Source organism: Oncorhynchus nerka, linkage group LG4 (genome assembly GCF_034236695.1).
Source record: "Oncorhynchus nerka isolate Pitt River linkage group LG4, Oner_Uvic_2.0, whole genome shotgun sequence".
Classification (NCBI taxonomy): domain Eukaryota; kingdom Metazoa; phylum Chordata; class Actinopteri; order Salmoniformes; family Salmonidae; genus Oncorhynchus; species Oncorhynchus nerka.
The window spans coordinates 52957435-52977297 of NC_088399.1; the positions used below are offsets into that span (position 1 = coordinate 52957435).

The 19863-nt window shown below is 40.8% G+C and overlaps 1 protein-coding gene across 1 annotated transcript; it reads left to right on the forward strand.

Moving 5' to 3' along the window:
* The first annotated feature begins 5152 nt into the window (after positions 1-5152).
* On the forward strand, positions 5153-12495 carry LOC115127537 (Krueppel-like factor 4). The gene is made up of 5 exons (XM_029657161.2): positions 5153-5472; positions 5614-5728; positions 8479-9313; positions 9448-9615; positions 10491-12495. Exons 1-5 carry the CDS (start codon positions 5468-5470, stop codon positions 10664-10666), a joined length of 1299 nt encoding a protein of 432 aa, XP_029513021.1. The 5' UTR covers positions 5153-5467; the 3' UTR covers positions 10667-12495.
* The last annotated feature ends 7368 nt before the right edge of the window (positions 12496-19863 follow it).

Sequence of the window (19863 nt, forward strand, 5' to 3'; positions counted from 1 at the left end):
TCGGGTTCTTGGTCACCTCCCTGACCAATGCCCTTCTCCCCCGAATGCTCAGTTTGGCCGGGCGGCAAGCTCTAGGAAGAGTCTTTGTTGTTCCAAACTTCTTCCATTTTAGAATGATGGAGGCCATTGTGTTTTGAGGGACCTTTAATGCTGCAGAAATGTTTGGGTACCCTTCCCTATATCTGTGCCTCGACACAATCCTGTCTCGGAGCTCTATGGACAATTCCTTCAACCTCATGGCTTGGTTTTTGCTCTGACATGCACTGTCAACTGTGGGACCTTATGTAGACAGGTGTGTGCCTTTTCAAATCATGTCCAGGACAATTCTGATGGCCAATCACGTGAAGCGGATGTGTAAAGAAATCGTGCCGCCCTTTTCCGCCGAAGATATTAATAAAATCAAGAAGTTGTAGAAACATCTCAAGGATGATCAATGGAAACAGGATGCACCCGAGCTCAATTTCGAGTCTCATAGAGCAAAGGTTTTGAATACTTAAGTAAATTATCTTAATTTTTTACAATTTTTAATACATATGCAAAAAAAATGTAGAACCTGTTTTCGCTTTGCCATTATTTTGTATTGTGTGTACATTGATGAGGAAAATATTAACTTAATCCATTTTAAAATAAGGCTGTAACATAACAAAATCTGGAAAAAGGAAAGGGGTCTAAATACTTTCTGATAACACTTTGATATGCTATAATATTAAAACACATTACCTAGCAGGCAACCATGCAATTACAGTCAAATACTGTAAAATACAAACCCTGCCTCCTCTCAATGAATTAACACATTCATCCATTAATTCATTACAATTACAATAAAAGATTACAGTAAGATTATTTGTACCATAAATCTGATTACGGTAACATGGTGTACTGTATATTTGCAACATTATACTGGCAGCAGAGTTGCCAGCAATTAACTGTAATTATATAATACAGCTGTGATGCTGTAATGATTACAATAAGCTCATTTACAGTATACTTATGTATTGTATAATACACTACCCTTTTTCTTACTGTAAAACCTTTTACAGCTTCCCTGCTGCAAACAACTGTTTTTAGCTGGCAACTCTGCTGCCAGTATAATGCTGTAAATTTACTGGGAACAGTTTTAGAGTTCAACTGTAAATAGATCCATGAATTGATAGATTTACACAATACATGTTATCACTCTCTTTCTCTTACCTTACTTCTTTATTTTTTATCGTTCCCTTTTTTCTGTATCTCTTTCTCTCGAGGCCAACAACTTCAGAAAGAGTTGAAAGTGAATCCTGTCTTTTGAGACCTCTACACAAAGCCATTGTCCTCTATCATAAAGAATATGAGATAGGCCTTTTGTGTTTCTGAAACTTGCTGCAGGAAACAGGTCTTTAAAAAAAAAAAATAATCGATTTAACACTTAACAGCAAGTATATTCTCACCAAACAAAGCCAGGTGGTTTAGTCTTTAAAATAGACAAAGTCTAGTCTTTAAAATAAATCAAACTTTATTTGACACGTGCGCCAAATACAACAGATGTTTCTGTGAAATGCTTACTTTACAAGCCCTTAACCAACAATGCACTTCAAGAAAGAGTTAAGAAAATAATTACCAAATGAACTAAACAAAAAATAATTAAAAGTAACACAATAAAATAACAATAACGAAGCTATATACAGGGGGTACCAGTACCGAGTCAATGTGCGGGGGTACAGGTTAGTCGAGGTCATTTGTACATGTAGGCAGGGGTAAGGTGACTATGTATGTATATAACTTGTGACAGTACGCCTATAGTCAATGTGCGGGGGTACAGGTTAGTCGAGGTCATTTGTACATGTAGGCAGGGGTAAGGTGACTATGTATGTATATAACTTGTGACAGTACGCCTATAGTCAATGTGCGGGGGTACAGGTTAGTCGAGGTCATTTGTACATGTAGGCAGGGGTAAGGTGACTATGTATGTATATAACTTGTGACAGTACGCCTATAGTCAATGTGCGGGGGTACAGGTTAGTCGAGGTCATTTGTACATGTAGGCAGGGGTAAGGTGACTATGTATGTATATACTTGTGACAGTACGCCTATAGTCAATGTGCGGGGGTACAGGTTAGTCGAGGTCATTTGTACATGTAGGCAGGGGTAAGGTGACTATGTATGTATATAACTTGTGACAGTACGCCTATAGTCAATTTGCGGGGGTACAGGTTAGTCGAGGACATATGTACATGTAGGCAGGGGTAAGGTGACTATGTATGTATATAGCTTGTGACAGTACGCCTATAGTCAATGTGCGGGGGTACAGGTTAGTCGAGGTCATTTGTACATGTAGGCAGGGGTAAGGTGACTATGTATGTATATAGCTTGTGACAGTACGCCTATAGTCAATGTGCGGGGGTACAGGTTAGTCGAGGTAATTTGTACATGTAGGCAGGGGTAAGGTGACTATGTATGTATATAACTTGTGACAGTACGTCGATACATGACATCTACATTTCACTGTAGTGTAGAGATGTGATATGATACTTGTAAAACAATTGTTTTATTATTATTCCACTGTTAACAATTGTTTTACAAGTATCATAACAGGTCTCTACACTACAGTGAAATGTAGATGTCATGTAAATGGAGTAATGAAGACAACCAATTGGACATTTGTTGACATGGCCCAACCGACAAGATCCTGATGCAACAGGATTGGTGAGCCAGTAGTGTTTGCTCTCGACACAGAACTCTAAGCTGATAGACCTCCATGGGACACAGCATTTATGTCGGCTTCCAGCTCAAAGCAAACACTACACAGCCTCAGCCCACTTCAAAAACAACATGAGAATGTATTCAGAGATCCTACAAGTTTATAAGTAGTATAACTAGATGTACCGTATATAGTCATATGCCAGTATAGTGAGTGTTTAGACATAATTGTAACTCCAACTGCCTATTCTAAGGAAAGTTAACTGCTTATTTTATGGAAAGTTAACTTGTTTATTCTATGAAAGGACATTCAGAAAAAGCTATGCAGAAAAAGCATGTTGTAATGCTGATCTCATGTGAGGCTCAGAAGTAGATTAATAATGTTCTTGTCATACTCCTTCATGGTGTGAGATCAGCAATTAAACCCGAAGGGTTTGAAAAAGTACAGATACATAGTTAAAATGAAACACGAAGTGATCCAAAACTATTCTAATTTTATGTTTGCTTTATGTATGAGCTGATCACAGACATGGAGTTCAATATGCAAAATGCAAAACTCACCTAAGGCAGGTGCATTGCAGATGTCTGTCTGCAATACTGAGATACTCCCACAAAACCATTTATTGCAAAGTCTCGTCTGATATGCATTTTGGAATGTAAGTACTTTGTCTATTTTACCAGCCATCATTGCCAATTGTACCTTGTCATTCACAATCAGTGACACACCTGTAGTAGGCCAGTGTAATTGTTAAACGCCATTGTATTGCACAGGCAAAGTACACAATGAGGTTACACAATACACACTCAGCTCATAAGCGACACACATTAAGCTAATAATAACTTACCCATATGCTACAATAGTAGGCAACTCTACAAATATTATGTGATAAGCATAAAGAACATTGTAACCTATGCATTTATTAATCAAAGAAATAGCTGCATTCTGTTCCTTATTTGTTATGTTATTATTCACTTAAGGTAATAGGTGCTGAATAATTGTTAGAGAATAATCAGAAATGTTTGAAATGTAAGAACTGTTGGAGCTATCATATTGGAAATCTATAAGGCTATAAGGGTACTGTATAGGCTACTATCACAAGGACGCATAGGCTAGAGTGACAGACAAGGGAATGCCTATACAGTAGCCTAGAGTGGGGAGTCCCCAGTCCTGGGGCCTCATTATCAAAGGTGCTATCTGACAAAAAATACTCTTGCGACACTTTTCCTGCAAATGTTGGTATGCTATTTTTTGAACTTGTTTGATGCACAGGAATTATAACAATGGTAGGCTAATAACAATATTAAAACGCCATTGGTAAAGAGATTGCATAGCAGCATGTAGCCTAAAATGTTACTTTGAGTTTTAGAATCATATGTTTTTCGTTGTGTATTCCTGCAACACAACAAATACTATTTATCCATTGCTCATTCATTAGCTAAGTATGCTCAAATGTAAATAGACCGGTAGCCTAGACAGTTTGAGTAGGCTTGCAGTATTGCTCTGACTGAGATAGAGGCGTGTTGTTGTATGTGTCGAACCGCTTTGCTTTATCTTGGCCAGGTTGCAATTGTAAACGAGAACTTGTTCTCAACTTGCCTACCTGGTTAAATAAATAAAACATCATAGCCCATTTAATCTCAGAGCCTATACCAAGACAGGTGATAGAAACACAATCATCTATTAAAAAATACAATATTGAACAAGAATTCGTATTTTGTATGTGGGCTGCAGCGTTTACTTTTAAATTGTTTGCAAAGACAATCAATCATGTAAAATGTGAAGTTAGTGATCTGAAAAATATTAAAACATTCTGCCCACACCTCTACAGAAATGAGATCACATTTGCTATTGTGCTTTCTTTCAGAAATGGACATGGCCCAGTTCCAACATTTCCAAATTATACTGCAAATGAGGGTGTTTTTGTTACCATAAAAGGTGAATGGAGGGCGTTTTCCAGGCAGGATTGTTTAATAGGCCTACAATATGCTTTTGATTTATCAATGAACATTTTTGGCACACGCAAAACATAGAATCTCCAGGTATGTCAGAATTTAGTAAGACATTTACACTTGGTTGATAAATGAGGCCCCTTGAACACTTGTGTGTTCTGTAGAGGAGCTACAATATCTCGTCAATTAGTGCAACTACAAGTCATTATTCCCATACTAGCCTACTGTGAAACCTATAGGCTATCCCTTAGAACTGAGTTGATCCGGTTCCCCCACATTAGCTCTGGATAAAAAGCTAACGGCTGTGTAAGGGCCTCCCTGTTGCCATCGCTCTGTTTGCATGGATATAAACAGGAGACAGCGCGGAGTTCGTTTTTTTTCAGCCCTGCAAGATGGTGCTGTCGTCATGAACTGCACCTTATTTTTTCTACCTAACCAGCGAGAAGTGTTGTTTCTGCCCTGCCTGTCTGTTGCTCAGCAACACGAAGGCGTGTCCACCGGCGATGATTTAAGAAGTAGGAAACCCTTCTCTCGCTGTCACTTTTTGTCGGTTCAGTCTGTACTCCGGTCCCTGCATGGCAGCGGGATTGCTAGGGAGACGAGGGAATCCCCGGGTGTCGCCTCACTCCTGGTCAATTTGCATCAGCGGTTCCATGCCTGGTTGTCCGTCTCAGTCTGCCTGTTCCATTCGCTGCGCCCACAAGCATGGCTTGGAGTGAAGTGTAGCGCAACATCATCTCGGATTGTCAACCGGTGTAAAATAGGCTACGTAACCCATGCTGAAACAACCAGTGTATTTTACAGAATAAATTAATCAGAAGAACCACGTATATTTTCATTGATGAGGTGCGGGCTTTTTTAGTTTGACAAAGCAGCATTTTGGATGGCCAATGCCATTATAAAGTGCGCTTGGATCCTAATAGGCTGTTCCTTATTTTGGAAGAAAACGATAAGGATTTACATGTACATCTTTTTTTGTTTATGCAGGCAACCACCAAGTGACTTCGATAATATGGCATTGAGCGGGACGCTTTTGCCATCCATATCCACATTTGCAAGCGGCCCGAATGTCAAGAATAAATCCACGGGACATGCGAATTTGGTGAGTATGGTCATAGCCTTTTTTTTTTTTATCTCAACAGTCTGGGCTATAGGCGTATTTAATGGTAGGTCGGGACATAATCGGTTTTATTTGTGTATTTTTATGGACATTTGTTTAATTTCTTGACATTATGTCATTGCTCGTAGTTATTCGTGTTGCTACGCTGTATCATTGCCGCACTCTAGTAGGGGCGTGCACCAGCCGGGATAACAGTAGAATTTTCAGCGTGGTCACTGACTGAATGGATGGTAGTCTACTATAAGGATTTAGTTATAATTTACAGCATATACCCAGTAGTGGCATCCTGTATTGCTTTAATGTGCCTTGAACCTTAGTCACTATTCTAGCCGGCTACCACCTGGTACTATACCCTGCACCTTAGAGACTGCTGCCCTATGTCGGCTACATAGAGTCATTGAATACTGGTCACTTTAATTATGTTTACATAGTGTTTACCCACTTTATATGTATATACTGTATTCTAGTCAAGGCTCATCCTACATAACTACAGCTGTACACACCTTTTCTATTCATATACTTTGCATACTGTCTTTACACACCATTATATAGTATGTAGGCTATATATAGTTACATACATTATATGTATATATCAGTGGCGGTTGGTGCAGTTTAAGATGAGGGAGGATTATCATTATTTTTTTATGAGCCTTATTTCTATTACAGCATATTGGATGACAGTCATTCATATTCCATTTGCCCAGCTCAACGTAACATCGATAGGTTTAGCCTACTACATGATACTCACATTTTCCCTGTACCCATCATGAGGTTGCTACAACCTAGCCTATGAATGAAAGTTTACAACGTAGGTGCACACGTCAAGAGACAGACAGTGACACATTCAATACCGACGTGCACACTCTTGCCTGCATCTAGCTGATCTAGGGTGTAATCATTAGCCCAAAAGTTGCAAATTAGAGTTTCTATTGGACAAATTCAGATATCTTTCTCCCCATTTTGTACCATTTGCTTCTGTTTAAGAAAATGTTTTCAACAGAATCGTCGGAATGAATACACCCCTGATCACAGACAAACACAGTTAACTTTCATAGCAGCCACATAAAAACAGCGTGATCACTTTGCTCGTTGTACAGTATAATTCCTTCTCGCAACTATCTACACGCTCTCCTCCGATCACCTTTTCCTTTCGCTTGTGGACTTCAGTGCACAACACATCAGCTGCCTGTGACCAGGCAAAAAAAACTTCCCAAGAAAAACCTTCATATCATGACTGCTAACTGCTACACACAGCCTACATTGTTGTCATGTCATAGTCAACATAGCTACTAGGCCTAACGCGTTAGTAAACCCGCTACAGTCATGCAGTACTGTGTACAGCCAGAAAGCAGTTTAGCAGTTACACCGGCGGGCCCCAGTGGCAATACATGAATAAAACCAAAAGCTAACCTTGACTTGGACAAGTTCTAGTGCTGGATGGACAGAGCCAGCTAGCTAACATAGCATCCCTTTCTGTTTGAGCCGGGTGTTTGAGTAGACTAAACAAGCTAGCTGCATTTGTTAGCTAAGTGAAAGTGAATGTTTAAAAATCTCTCTCATGCTTCTCCTTAATTTTGTAAGATATTAATTTGTTCAAAACTGTTCAACTATTGTCTTTCTCTCTCTTTGAGTCAACTCCTCGCCATATTTTATGCACTTCAGTGCTAGCTAGCTGTAGTTTATGCTTTAAGTAATTTCATGCTGCTAGAGCTTTGATAGGTTGGGGGAATTATGAATTTGTCATAATTGCTGTGTAAATCTATGGAAGTGGGTGAGAACCATGAGCCGCCTAGGTTTTGCATTGAAATCAATGTACCCAGAGGAGGACAGAAGCTAGCTGTCCTCCGGGTACACCATGGTTCTGCTGAGGCTACTGTAGACCTTCATTGCAGAACAATGCGTTTTAATAAATTATTTGGTGACGTGAATATATTTAGTAAAGTTTTATCTAAAAAGTATAACGTTTTTTAATGTTGCACTATAAAAATTAAAAATAAACTGTGGAGTATGGTATCCTCTTCCTCCTCTGAGGAGTCTCCATTGGATATATATATATTCTGGTCACTGACATTGCTTGTTCTGTAAATTCTTAATTTCTTTATTTCTTAATTATTATTTTTGTGGGATTATGTGTGGATCGTGTATTTTATATTTTATTTACTGCTAGGTATTACTGCGCTGTTGGAGCTAGAAACACAAGCTTTTTTCTGCACCTGCGATAACATCTGCGAATCTGTGTACACGACCAATGAACTATGATTTGATTTGAATTGATTTAGGCTGTTGGTTTATCTATTGCCAATAATGTGAATAGAATAGCCTACCAAATGTGAGTTGTTCTCAGGAAAAGCTTATCCAGATCTCTTGTGTTATAGCATCCTAATAAACTGGAACTAATCCATACATGTCTGGGATTATCGTACATGTCTGGGATTATTGTACATGCCTGGGATTACACAAGCGTATTTGAGACACAACAATAGATATGACCAAGAATCACTTTCCCATTTCAGTTAGACAGAACAAGAAATTTACAGGTACTTACATTTGGCAATGAAATGTTTTGACCAAGGACACACAGTCTGGGTGAGCAGATTCACCTCAGCCAGTCTCTCAATGGTTTAGCACCGTTATATCAGGCAGTCTTCAGCATTATGTTGATGGCTACCTATTATCTCGGCTCTCTTTCTGTACTCATACTGATTTTAATGTGTGTTTCTCGTCTTCCCTAGAGATGGAAGGAGGAGCTGTCCCACCTGAAGAGGAGCAGCTGTTCTGACCAGGACATCTCCACTGGAATGGCCAAGAAAGAACCTGAAGATCTGGACCTACTGGACTATGACTTTATCCTGTCCAACACTATGCTACAACAGCAACAGCAGGAACAACAACAGCAGCAGGCTGAGGCTATGGCAACGGGTGGGTCCCAGCACCTGTCCCCTTCCCCGGGCTCCTACTCCTCCTACCAGCTCCCATCTCCCCAGGACTCTGCTCACAGTGACATGCTGTACACTATCCCTGACATCAGCGACGTGTCCCCCTCTGGGGGGTTCGTGGCGGAGCTGATGAGGCCTGAACTGGACACGGCGTACCTCCATCCCACCAGCCTGCATGGCAAGTTTGTGGTGAAGTCCACCATGGATATGGCAGAGGTTGGCCACAGCATTAATGTGAGTAGTAAAGCTGGTGTTGGTGTTGGCGCTGCCACGGACCCCTCCTCTTCGTTGCCCTTTATTTGCCATAGGATAAAGCAGGAGAACCCCAGCACGTGCACCATCACCCAGCCCATGGACCTCCAACTAGGGGTGGTGAACTCACACTCCCAGCCCAGGGCTGGTCAGAGGCCCCACCTCGACAGCCACGGCTTCCCCCCAGGGGGGCGCCCTATGACTGCCAGCCGATCAGCCTCATCTCTGTCTCCGGACCACACACTGGCCAGGGACCACCACCCCTCCAGCCAGGTGTTAACCCACCCCCAAATCCCGCTGCCCGGTCCGGGCTACAACCACACCTCTCCGACAGGCTACTCTCTACTCCCACAGCATCGTGGGTCTCTACAGTACCAAGGTAAGTTCAACTTCAATCTAAGTGTTTTTGACCAAGAGCCTTTTTTTACACAACATTACAATTTTCTGGTGCCTGACTCTGAGGAAAACATTGAGGTGATGAGCTCATCACTTCATCCTCTTCTCTCCTCCTAGAGCTTTTGTCCCCCGGTGGCGATAGTCTACCAGAGGAGCCCAAACCCAAACGCGGCCGGCGCTCATGGCCTAGGAAGAGAATTGCCACACACACGTGTGACTATGCCGGCTGTGGAAAAACCTATACCAAGAGCTCTCACCTCAAGGCACATCACCGAACGCACACAGGTTGGTACACATGTTGGATTTCTCATTGGAAAACATTTCAAAAGGTTTTTTGATGTCAGGAGAATTTTTAGAAGGCACTTTTTAATTCTTATTGCATCGCTTGGTTATGAGTTTCATTACTGTAGTTTATGGTTTATGAAATGGTCGGCCTTTAGTGATTCACAGCAGAAAGCTTTAACATTAAGTTTAATAACGAATTAATATTAACTTTACTTTACATTTTTTATTAATTTGGTAATGATTTGGTATAGAGACAGTCTGTAGAATGGAGACACATTTAATTTCTGGAATAATCCATTTAATTTGTTGAAATGGAACAATTTGTAAGAGGCAGCAATGTGACCCTTGTGTGTTAACTGCACTATAGAGCTACTATATGACAGGATGATTTTACTTATTCATGCGTTCATGAATTTTTTATTCAGTAATGCCAGTTAATGTCCCTCAGCAGTACACTATATGTTCACCTATAACTGTTACCTTCCCTGCTACCTACCCCATGCTGCTTGACCCTGGCATAACGGCTGTTGTAATGCTAGCAGTAAATTACTCTACTGCGTCATCATGGTTAAATAGCTAAAAAGAGAGAACAGCAGCCCAGTTGGCAGGTGTCATGAACGGGCATTTAAACAGCAACAGCATGTTTATACTGATCACTTTTCAAATACAACTGTAGGCTGATTTGTTTAACCTTCATGCACTGCAGGACAGGAACAACCTCTGTGTTGAGGAGAGGAGCGTTTGGTCTGTTTTAACTCCAGGGTCAACAAACAAAATTCTAACGGCCGTGTTTGTGTTTGTGTCTCTCTCGCTCTCTCTGTGTGTGTGTGCGTGCCTTTGTGCACGCGTGTATGTGTGTGTTGTGTCATTACTAGGAGAGAAGCCTTATCACTGTGACTGGGTGGGCTGCGGCTGGAAGTTTGCCCGTTCGGATGAGCTCACACGGCACTACAGGAAACACACCGGGCATCGCCCGTTCCAGTGTGCCAAGTGTGACAGGGCCTTCTCAAGGTCTGACCACCTGGCACTACACATGAAGAGACACCTATGAGACAGGGCCTTCTCAAGGTCCGACCACTTGGCACTACACATGAAGAGACACCTATGGACTCACTGGACGCCATAGACCAAGACCAAGACCTGACCTTGTAGCTTTAAAAACCAAACATTGCCTTCTAGCCATTGTCAAAGCATTAAGACAAGTTGTGTGATTCACGACAAAGAGTGTTACACTCGCTAGGTTCAAACCCTATGACTAAAGACTGTTCTTTGTCCATGTATTAGTGATAAGCGAATAACCAAAATGGTGGTTATTTTTCGTTTTTTAAATAACTAATTGCTCAATGCACACATTGCACAGTATCAAGCCCAAACTATGTGATGTAGCAGGGAGTTGTAGTTTCCGATAGGACAATATTCTGCATAGTTTAGCGCAGTAAATGTGGTCATTAACTATAATGATAATAATCTATTGCGCGCCTACTTAGGTGTGGGGGGCAGACACGGAAAGAGAAAGAAGAGAGAAGAAAATGCGATCGAGAGGGATAGAGAGCAATTGCTTTGCAATGTATCTCTACCTGAAAATACATCATCTAAGTCAGGGGTATCAAACTCATTCCATGGAGGGTAGTGTCTGCTGATTTTTGGTTTTGCCTTTCACTTAAGACCTAAACAACTAGGTGAGGGGTTCCTTACTAATTAGTGGCCTTAATTCATCAATCAAATACAAGGGAGGAGCGAAAACTCGCAGACACTCTGCCCTTAGGAGAATGAGTTTGACACGTGATCTATGTAATTGATAGTTGGTATTCAGCAGTCATAAAATAATGCCTTATTTAGTTTAAATAACTATAACAATAGTGATTTTGACAAACAGAATAGGCAGCAGCTCTATAAGAGATGAGATCATGAATATCCACAGCAACTAAAAGATTTTATTAAAGTGAAGTGAACAAATTATGGTTAATAAGTGATAAGAAGTAATGGGCAATCACTGCTATCATGAGACTTTTTTCATAGTTTTATTCTGTGTTGTTACAGCATTCAACCCACATAATTCATAACATCAAAAATAAATCATCAAAACCAAAATCGAAAACCCTAATTATAAAAAATAAATAATTATTGAACCGAAACCGAACTGACCTCAAAAAGCACTAATTGCTCAGCACTACCATAAATGGGATCGTGATATGACGTTTGACAAGAGCCCTCGGAACAACCTCCTTTGTGGGACAAAACTGGAATTTACCATCTTGGCTATTTATCGACAAAACTTGGAGGACCAGGTGCCAACGTATGACTGGAAATGTATTAGTTATCAGGGAAACAAGACTCAGACAGACAGAACACAGAAACGACATAACACATCCTAAGAGGCCTTATATCCATTCTATCAGAAACATTGTTTGTCAAATTCATACTGTGTTAGACATTTATATTACTCTTCCAAGCCATTGATTACAGGTACAAATTAATTGATATGTACAGGAAACTGCTCAAAGATAATGAAGTGTATTAAAAGGTACCAAAGATTTTTTTTTAAGAAAACAGATAAAAGAAAGAGTATCAAGTATCACATGGTTGTCTGTGAGTTTCTTGTCTGTGAGTTTTTCTTCTTCCGCAATTGAACTTTAATCAGGTGAAAACTTTGCTCCTCAATGGCGATGGCAATCTTTCAATGCACTGTGGTTGCAAAATGCAATAATGTTACATGAGACATTCATATCATCTTTAAAAACTCTGAACAATGTTTTTTTTTGTTCAGAGTCAAAGCATGTAATATAATCTGAAGTTTTGTACATTTGTAAAGAAAATGCTTTTTAAAAACTGCTTAAAATGTTTTGTACAACATAAAGAATAAAATGTATTTAAAATTCACTTTGTATGCACTGATCACTGCTGTTTTGATAGCGCTGTTATGTAAATTCTTCCATACTCGTATTAACCTGTAAAATGTTTTGATAAATGTATTTGGGGTGGCAGGGTAGCCTAGTGGTTAGAGCATTGGACTAGTAATCGCAAGGTTGCAAGTTCAAACCCCCGAGCTGACAAGGTACAAATCTGTCGTTCTGCTCCTGAACAGGCAGTTAACCCACTGTTCCTAGGCTGCCATTGAAAATAAGAATTTGTTCTTAACTGACTTGCCTAGTTAAATAAATTTAAAAAATGTAAATCAAAATGAAGCAACATCCGTATCTAGTTTTATTAAACTATATAGTTTGACTATCTATTTACGTAAGTCATAGCACATTTAAAATAATATGAATGCTTAAAATATTACTTAAGATGCTTAATAATGCTCATCTCCTTTCCTAAAGCTATATATTACAAGGAAAGTGTACACACTTCATAATCATTGCAAACATCCAAGTTGTGGAGTTTCTGTTTACTAGCAATTTCAACACACTCTTTGAAGTAGCATAGTGTAGCATAAATATCTTACATAAAATAGTTATTAAACTAGTTATACATAAATAGTTATCAAAGGTAGGCGTCCCCATTTACCTAGTCAAATGAATTTGAAATGAATTCATACAATCCCTTTAACATTGTTATTGTCTGTGGTTTCCAAACTCCTACCTGTCACTAGGGGACCTGATCCTAGATCAGCACTCCTACTCTGAGATGCTTTATGAATACGGGCCTAGGAGAAGATATGTTTGACAACAAGTTCGTATTTAAAAGTTATGTGTAGGCCGGCTAACATGAATTCATTATGATCGTAATCGTATCATTTCCATTACATCTTTCATTTTCCAATTAACATGGTTTTATTTTTTTATTTTTTTAATGGATCTGAACTTATACATGACATGTTCTATCGGTTAAATTGCTGTTAGGCTGTATTTTAGGTTATTATCACTCAACATTTTAGCTCCCAGTTTGTTTTACTGGTACTTTTCTACCGTGACCTGTTCTAATTCATTGGTACTGTTAAAAGCCAATGAGAATGGGACTGTAATTGATATTACGAGTCTGCAAAGCTGTCATCAAGGCAAAGGGTGGCTACTTTGAAGAATCTCAAATCAAAAATATATTTAGATTTGTTTAACACTTTTTTGGTTACTACATAATTCCATATGTGTTATTTCATAGTGTTGATGTCTTCACTATTATTCTACAATGTAGAAAACAGTACAAATAAAGAAAAAACCTTGAATTGAGTTGGTGTGTCCAACATTTTGAGTGGTACTGTATTATAGATCCTACCTATCTTATAAATCAGTTATAAGTGAAGGTAACTGTGTTTTAAAGATACAGTACATACTGTACGTTACTAGATAGAAGTGGTTGGTGACTCATCCGTGTCTCCCTCCTCTGATAATTATGATTCTGTACCTCCACACCCCACTTTGTTATTGGCAGTTAGTTAGTCAATGCTTGACCTACATACCAGGGAGGTTAATTAAATTCAGTTATCTTTACTAACCTATACTATACACTCCTGGTCAGCAGTACTATGGTCAGCAGTACTATGAGACACTGATTTCAGACCCATTTTATGAAGACCCAGGCCCTGATTTCACACTCAGGGAACGTCCCCATAATAAACACCTGCTGACCAGACCAGACAGGGGGGCCCAAACCCACCCCACCCTTCCCTCACCCCACCCCACCCATCCCCTTCCTCAAACCCTCCCTGCCCCTTCCCCAAATCCTCCCTACCCCTTCCTCAAATCCACCCCACCCCTCCACCCCCTCACCCCACGGCCTCATCCGTTGTCATGTGTGCGCATAGACCACTGCAGCTGTAGGATATGACTCAGCAGGAGGTATGTAGACACAGCGTTTTACAGGTATTGCCGTGGCACATAAATCCAACATACCTAGACAGGTGTAGACCTAATCTCTAGTGTTTCTGATTTTTTCATTTAATCAAATGAATTCCTGTAAATTAAGCCCACTTTCTGTCCCAGAATATACTTGATTTTGAGCTTTGTGGTGTGGTTCATGTTGTGATGTAGTAAATCCCAATACCTGAAACCGTATCCCAACTATTCATGTACAGCACAGTACCAATGATTTTTATAACTAAACCAAGATAGACAACAGCCCGTAGTTTCCAATGGGAAAAAAATAAGTCATAGTGGGCAGAACAAGCAAAACGGTGGGCAGTGCCAAGCACCAGCTAGCATTTATCCTATTAGCCTATTCTTCACTCTGTGAAGTGCGCTTGTGCAATAACTCAATTCGCCTTTGCACTCCTTCTAACAGAGCGATTTTTTAGGTTAAAGTCTAGGCCACTCTGTTCATAACAGATTCTAGTTTTGGGAACAGAAAACTGTAATAAGATCAAATGTTTCATCAATGAGAAAATGTGCAGAATGTCGGCCAACATCCATCTCCTTCCATTTTCTCCCACTGCCGACCACTGGACTTCCTCTCACTACCATATTTGGTAGGGAGTGGAAACGCCAAGCAGATGCTTCACATTTACACATCCTGGTGAAATACCTGTCTCATAGTTCGGGTTGAAACAGGCTGGGGATTTTAGGGTCTTTGGCTGCCCTCTAGTGGAAAACAGTACAATCTCGACTGGCCATCTTTACACCTACTCAGGTATACAGTCAGCTTGATTACATTAGTGTATACCCTGGCTTGTCAGTTAAACTGTAGGGTATGTATGGACTAGATAGTGATAATGGACTGTAATGTCTTGATTTACTTGAGCTGTTCTCATCTATCAATGTACCGTATTATGTAATACGTTATGTTTTGTGTGGAACCCAGTAACAGTAGATGTTGCTTTTGCAACAGCTAATAAAATAACAAATAATTAACCACATGACTTATTATGGCTCCTAGTGGAGCAAAGGGCCTCAACAGTTAACCCTTTTCGGGGCAGCTTTCTTAACACAATTCCAGATGTATCCTGCCTTCCCACTGGGCACAAACTGGATGAACCAATGTTGTTTCAATGTAATTTGTCAACGTATTGTGACGTGAGATCTACGTGGAAAATGCATTGGATTTGCAAAAAATAATCAACTGTTGTCTTGAGGGTGAAATGAGAGTTGAGAGTTGTCATTATGGTAACCGATTTTCAACATTAAACCTTGTATAAAATATTTTGAATTTGTACCTTTGAAACAACGTCATTTCTTCAATGCTATATCAACTGGAGAGTTGATCTATCTACATTTATCCACGTGGTCTCCCACCCTGCATAGCAATGTGTTATCTTGAGAATGATTATTGAGAGATCTCTTAATAACTGACTAAATTGATTCACTGTTGCTATTGAATTCATTCCAAAGGGAAGTTTTAACAAAGCTAATTAAATTTGACCACAGTCAATCAATTACACTATATTTAGGCCTATATAGCACTATGAATAAAGTCTTATTCTTTAATTTAGATTTTTGGTTGAAATTGAGACATGCATCCAACATATTTATTATCAAATCAAATTAAACTTTTATTCAAGTATATTTAAAGTTTTATTTGATTTAGTCCTATTTGTTAACGTGAATCCAACATTATTAATTTGTAGACAAACTGGAATTAACTTCAGACTAAGTCAGTGGCACAAAATATACATTCCCGCCTTCCACACCTTTCTGTGGTTGCGTTGTCGACCTAACACAATTCTACATGACTTTTGTGATACAGTAAATAGCCTAAAGTTAAGGCTATCTTACAAACTAACATAGCAATTTTTATTCGATGTTAAAATTAGCAACTCGTCCATGGCCACATTTTGAGGTTACTGTAATTATAAAACTCTTATTATGTAATCATAGAAAGCTAGCATGTTCACAATATTTTTTCACAATATAAATATCAGAATCTTGAACAGCGGATTTCCGGGGGCATGAATGATGTAACACACATTTCACGGAGCTCCGCCAAGTTGTGACAAAGTTTTGTTAATTTAGAGCAGTTTTATTTATTGTTTTATTAATTTTGGTTTACTAAGTATTGTTGACATAGTTTCACGTCTCAATAGCTCTTCCGAACGGCAATAATGTCAGTGAATTGCTGAAGGGAGGGTTTCTGAAGTAGGCCGCAGCAGAGGACGGCTATTTGTCTGCTCCTGACACAGTTTCTTTTCTCTTCATAACCCTCCCAAAGGAAGTCCCATTAAAGCCCCAGGCTTGCCTAGGCGAGCATCCCCACCAAGCAACTCGCCAGGGCGGGAGGAGGACAGCGATGGACGTGCCCTTAGTTTTAGGAAGTTCACATAAGCTGTGGATCGGATCAAAAGAGACATACAGTACCAGTCAAAAGTTTGGACACACCTACACCTTCAAGGGTTTTTCTTTATTTTAAACTATTTTCCACATTGTAGAATAATAGTGAAGACATCGAAGACATATTTATATATTTATATTTTAAATTCTTCAAAGTAGCCACCCTTTGCCTTGTTTACAGTTTTGCACACTCCTGGCATTCTCTCAACCAGCTTCACGTGGAATGCTTTTCCAACAATCTTGAAGAAGTTCCCACATATGCTGAGCACTTGTTGGCTGCTTTTCCTTCACTTTGCGGTCCAATTAATCCCAAACCATCTCAATTGGGTTGAGGCCAGGTGATTGTGGAGGCCAGGTCATCTGATGCAGCACTCCATCACTCTCCTTTTTGGTCAAATAGCCTGGAGGTGTGTTGAGTCATAGTCCTGTTGAAAAACAAATGACAGTCCCACTAAGCGCAAACCAGATGGGATGGCGTATCGCTGCAGAATGTTGTGGTAGCCATGCTGGTTAAGTGTGCCTTGAATTCTAAATAAATCACTGACAGTGTCACCAGCAAAGCACCCACACACCATCACACCTCCTCCTCCATGCTTTACGGTGGGAACCACACATCTATTCCCCTACTCTGCATCTCACAAAGACACAGCTGTTAGAACCAAAAAGCTCAAATTTGGACTCGTCAGTCCAAAGGACAGATTTCCACCAGTCCAATATCCATTGCTCGTGTTTCCTGGCCCAAGCAAGTATCTTCTTATTGGTGTCCTTTAGTCGTGGTTTCTTTGCAGAAATTCGACCATGAATGCCTGATTCACGCAGTCTCCTCTGAACAGTGGATGTTGAGATGTGTCTGTGAAGCATTTTTTTGGTTGCAATTTCTGAGGCTGGTAACACTAATGGACGTATCTTCTGTCACAGAGATAACTCTGGGTCTTCCTTTCCTGTGGTGGTCCTCATGAGAGCCAGTTTCATTGTAGTGCTTGATGGTTTTTGTGATTGCACTAGAAGAAACTTTAAAAGTTCTTGAAATTTTCCGGATTGACTGGCCTTCATGCCATAAAGTAATGATGGGCTGATATTTCTCTGTGCTTATTTGAGCTGTTCTTGACATAATATGGACTTGGTATTTTATCAAATAGGGCTATCATCTGTACACCATCCCTACCTTGTCACAACACAACTGATTAGCTCAAACACATTAAAAAGGAAAGAAATTCCACAAATTAACTTTTAACAAGGCACACCTGTTAATTGAAATGCATTCCAGGTGACTACCTTATGAATCCAGTTGAGAGAATGCCAAGAGTGTGCAAAGCTGTCAAGATAAAGGATGGCTAATTTGAATAATTTAAAATATATTTTGATTTGTTTAACACTTTTTTGATTACTACATGATTCCATATGTGTTATTTTATATACTTTGGATGTCTTCACTATTATTCTACAATGTAGAAAATAGTGAACATAAAAGAAAAACCCTTGAATGAGTAGTTGTCTCAACTTTTGACTGGCACTGTATATTACATAGGCTGCGATCTGCGGCCAACAAGGCAGAGTTCATCTCAGCCTATGCCTCCCTCCAGTCCCTCGACTTCTTGGCACTGACGGAAACATGGATCACCACAGATAACACTGCTACTCCTACTGCTCTCTCTTCGTCCGCCCACGTGTTCTCGCACACCCCGAGAGCTTCTGGTCAGCGGGGTGGTGGCACCGGGATCCTCATCTCTCCCAAGTGGTCATTCTCTCTTTCTCCCCTTACCCATCTGTCTATCGCCTCCTTTGAATTCCATGCTGTCACAGTTACCAGCCCTTTCAAGCTTAACATCCTTATCATTTATCGCCCTCCAGGTTCCCTCGGAGAGTTCATCAATGAGCTTGATGCCTTGATAAGCTCCTTTCCTGAGGACGGCTCACCTCTCACAGTTCTGGGCGACTTTAACCTCCCCACGTCTACCTTTGACTCATTCCTCTCTGCCTCCTTCTTTCCACTCCTCTCCTCTTTTGACCTCACCCTCTCACCTTCCCCCTCTACTCACAAGGCAGGCAATACGCTCGACCTCATCTTTACTAGATGCTGTTCTTCCACTAAACTCACTGCAACTCCCCTCCAAGTCTCCGACCACTACCTTGTATCCTTTTCCCTCTTGCTCTCATCCAACACTTCCCACACTGCCCCTACTCGGATGGTATCGCGCCGTCCCAATCTTCGCTCTCTCTCCCCCGCTACTCTCTCCTCTTCCATCCTATCATCTCTTCCCTCTGCTCAAACCTTCTCCAACCTATCTCCTGATTCTGCCTCCTCAACCCTCCTCTCCTCCCTTTCTGCATCCCTTGATTCTCTATGTCCCCTATCCTCCAGGCCGGCTCGGTCCTTCCCTCCTGCTCCGTGGCTCGACGACTCATTGCGAGCTCACAGAACAGGGCTCCGGGCAGCCGAGCGGAAATGGAGGAAAACTCGCCTCCCTGCGGACCTGGCATCCTTTCACTCCCTCCTCTCTACATTTTCCTCTTCTGTCTCTGCTGCTAAAGCCACTTTCTACCACTCTAAAGTCCAAGCATCTGCCTCTAACCCTAGGAAGCTCTTTGCCACCTTCTCCTCCCTCCTGAATCCTCCTCCCCCCTCCTCCCTCTCTGCAGATGACTTCGTCAACCATTTTGAAAAGAAGGTCGACGATATCCGATCCTCGTTTGCTAAGTCAAACGACAACGCTGGTTCTGCTCACACTGCCCTACCCTGTGCTCTGACCTTTTTCTCCCCTCTCTCTCCAGATGAAATCTCGCGTCTTGTGACGGCCGGCCGCCCAACAACCTGCCCGCTTGACCCTATTCCCTCCTCTCTTCTCCAGACCATTTCCGGAGACCTTCTCCCTTACCTCACCTCGCTCATCAACTCATCCCTGACCGCTGGCTACGTCCCTTCTGTCTTCAAGAGAGCGAGAGTTGCACCCCTTCTGAAAAAACCTACACTCGATCCCTCCGATGTCAACAACTACAGACCAGTATCCCTTCTTTCTTTTCTCTCCAAAACTCTTGAACGTGCCGTCCTTGG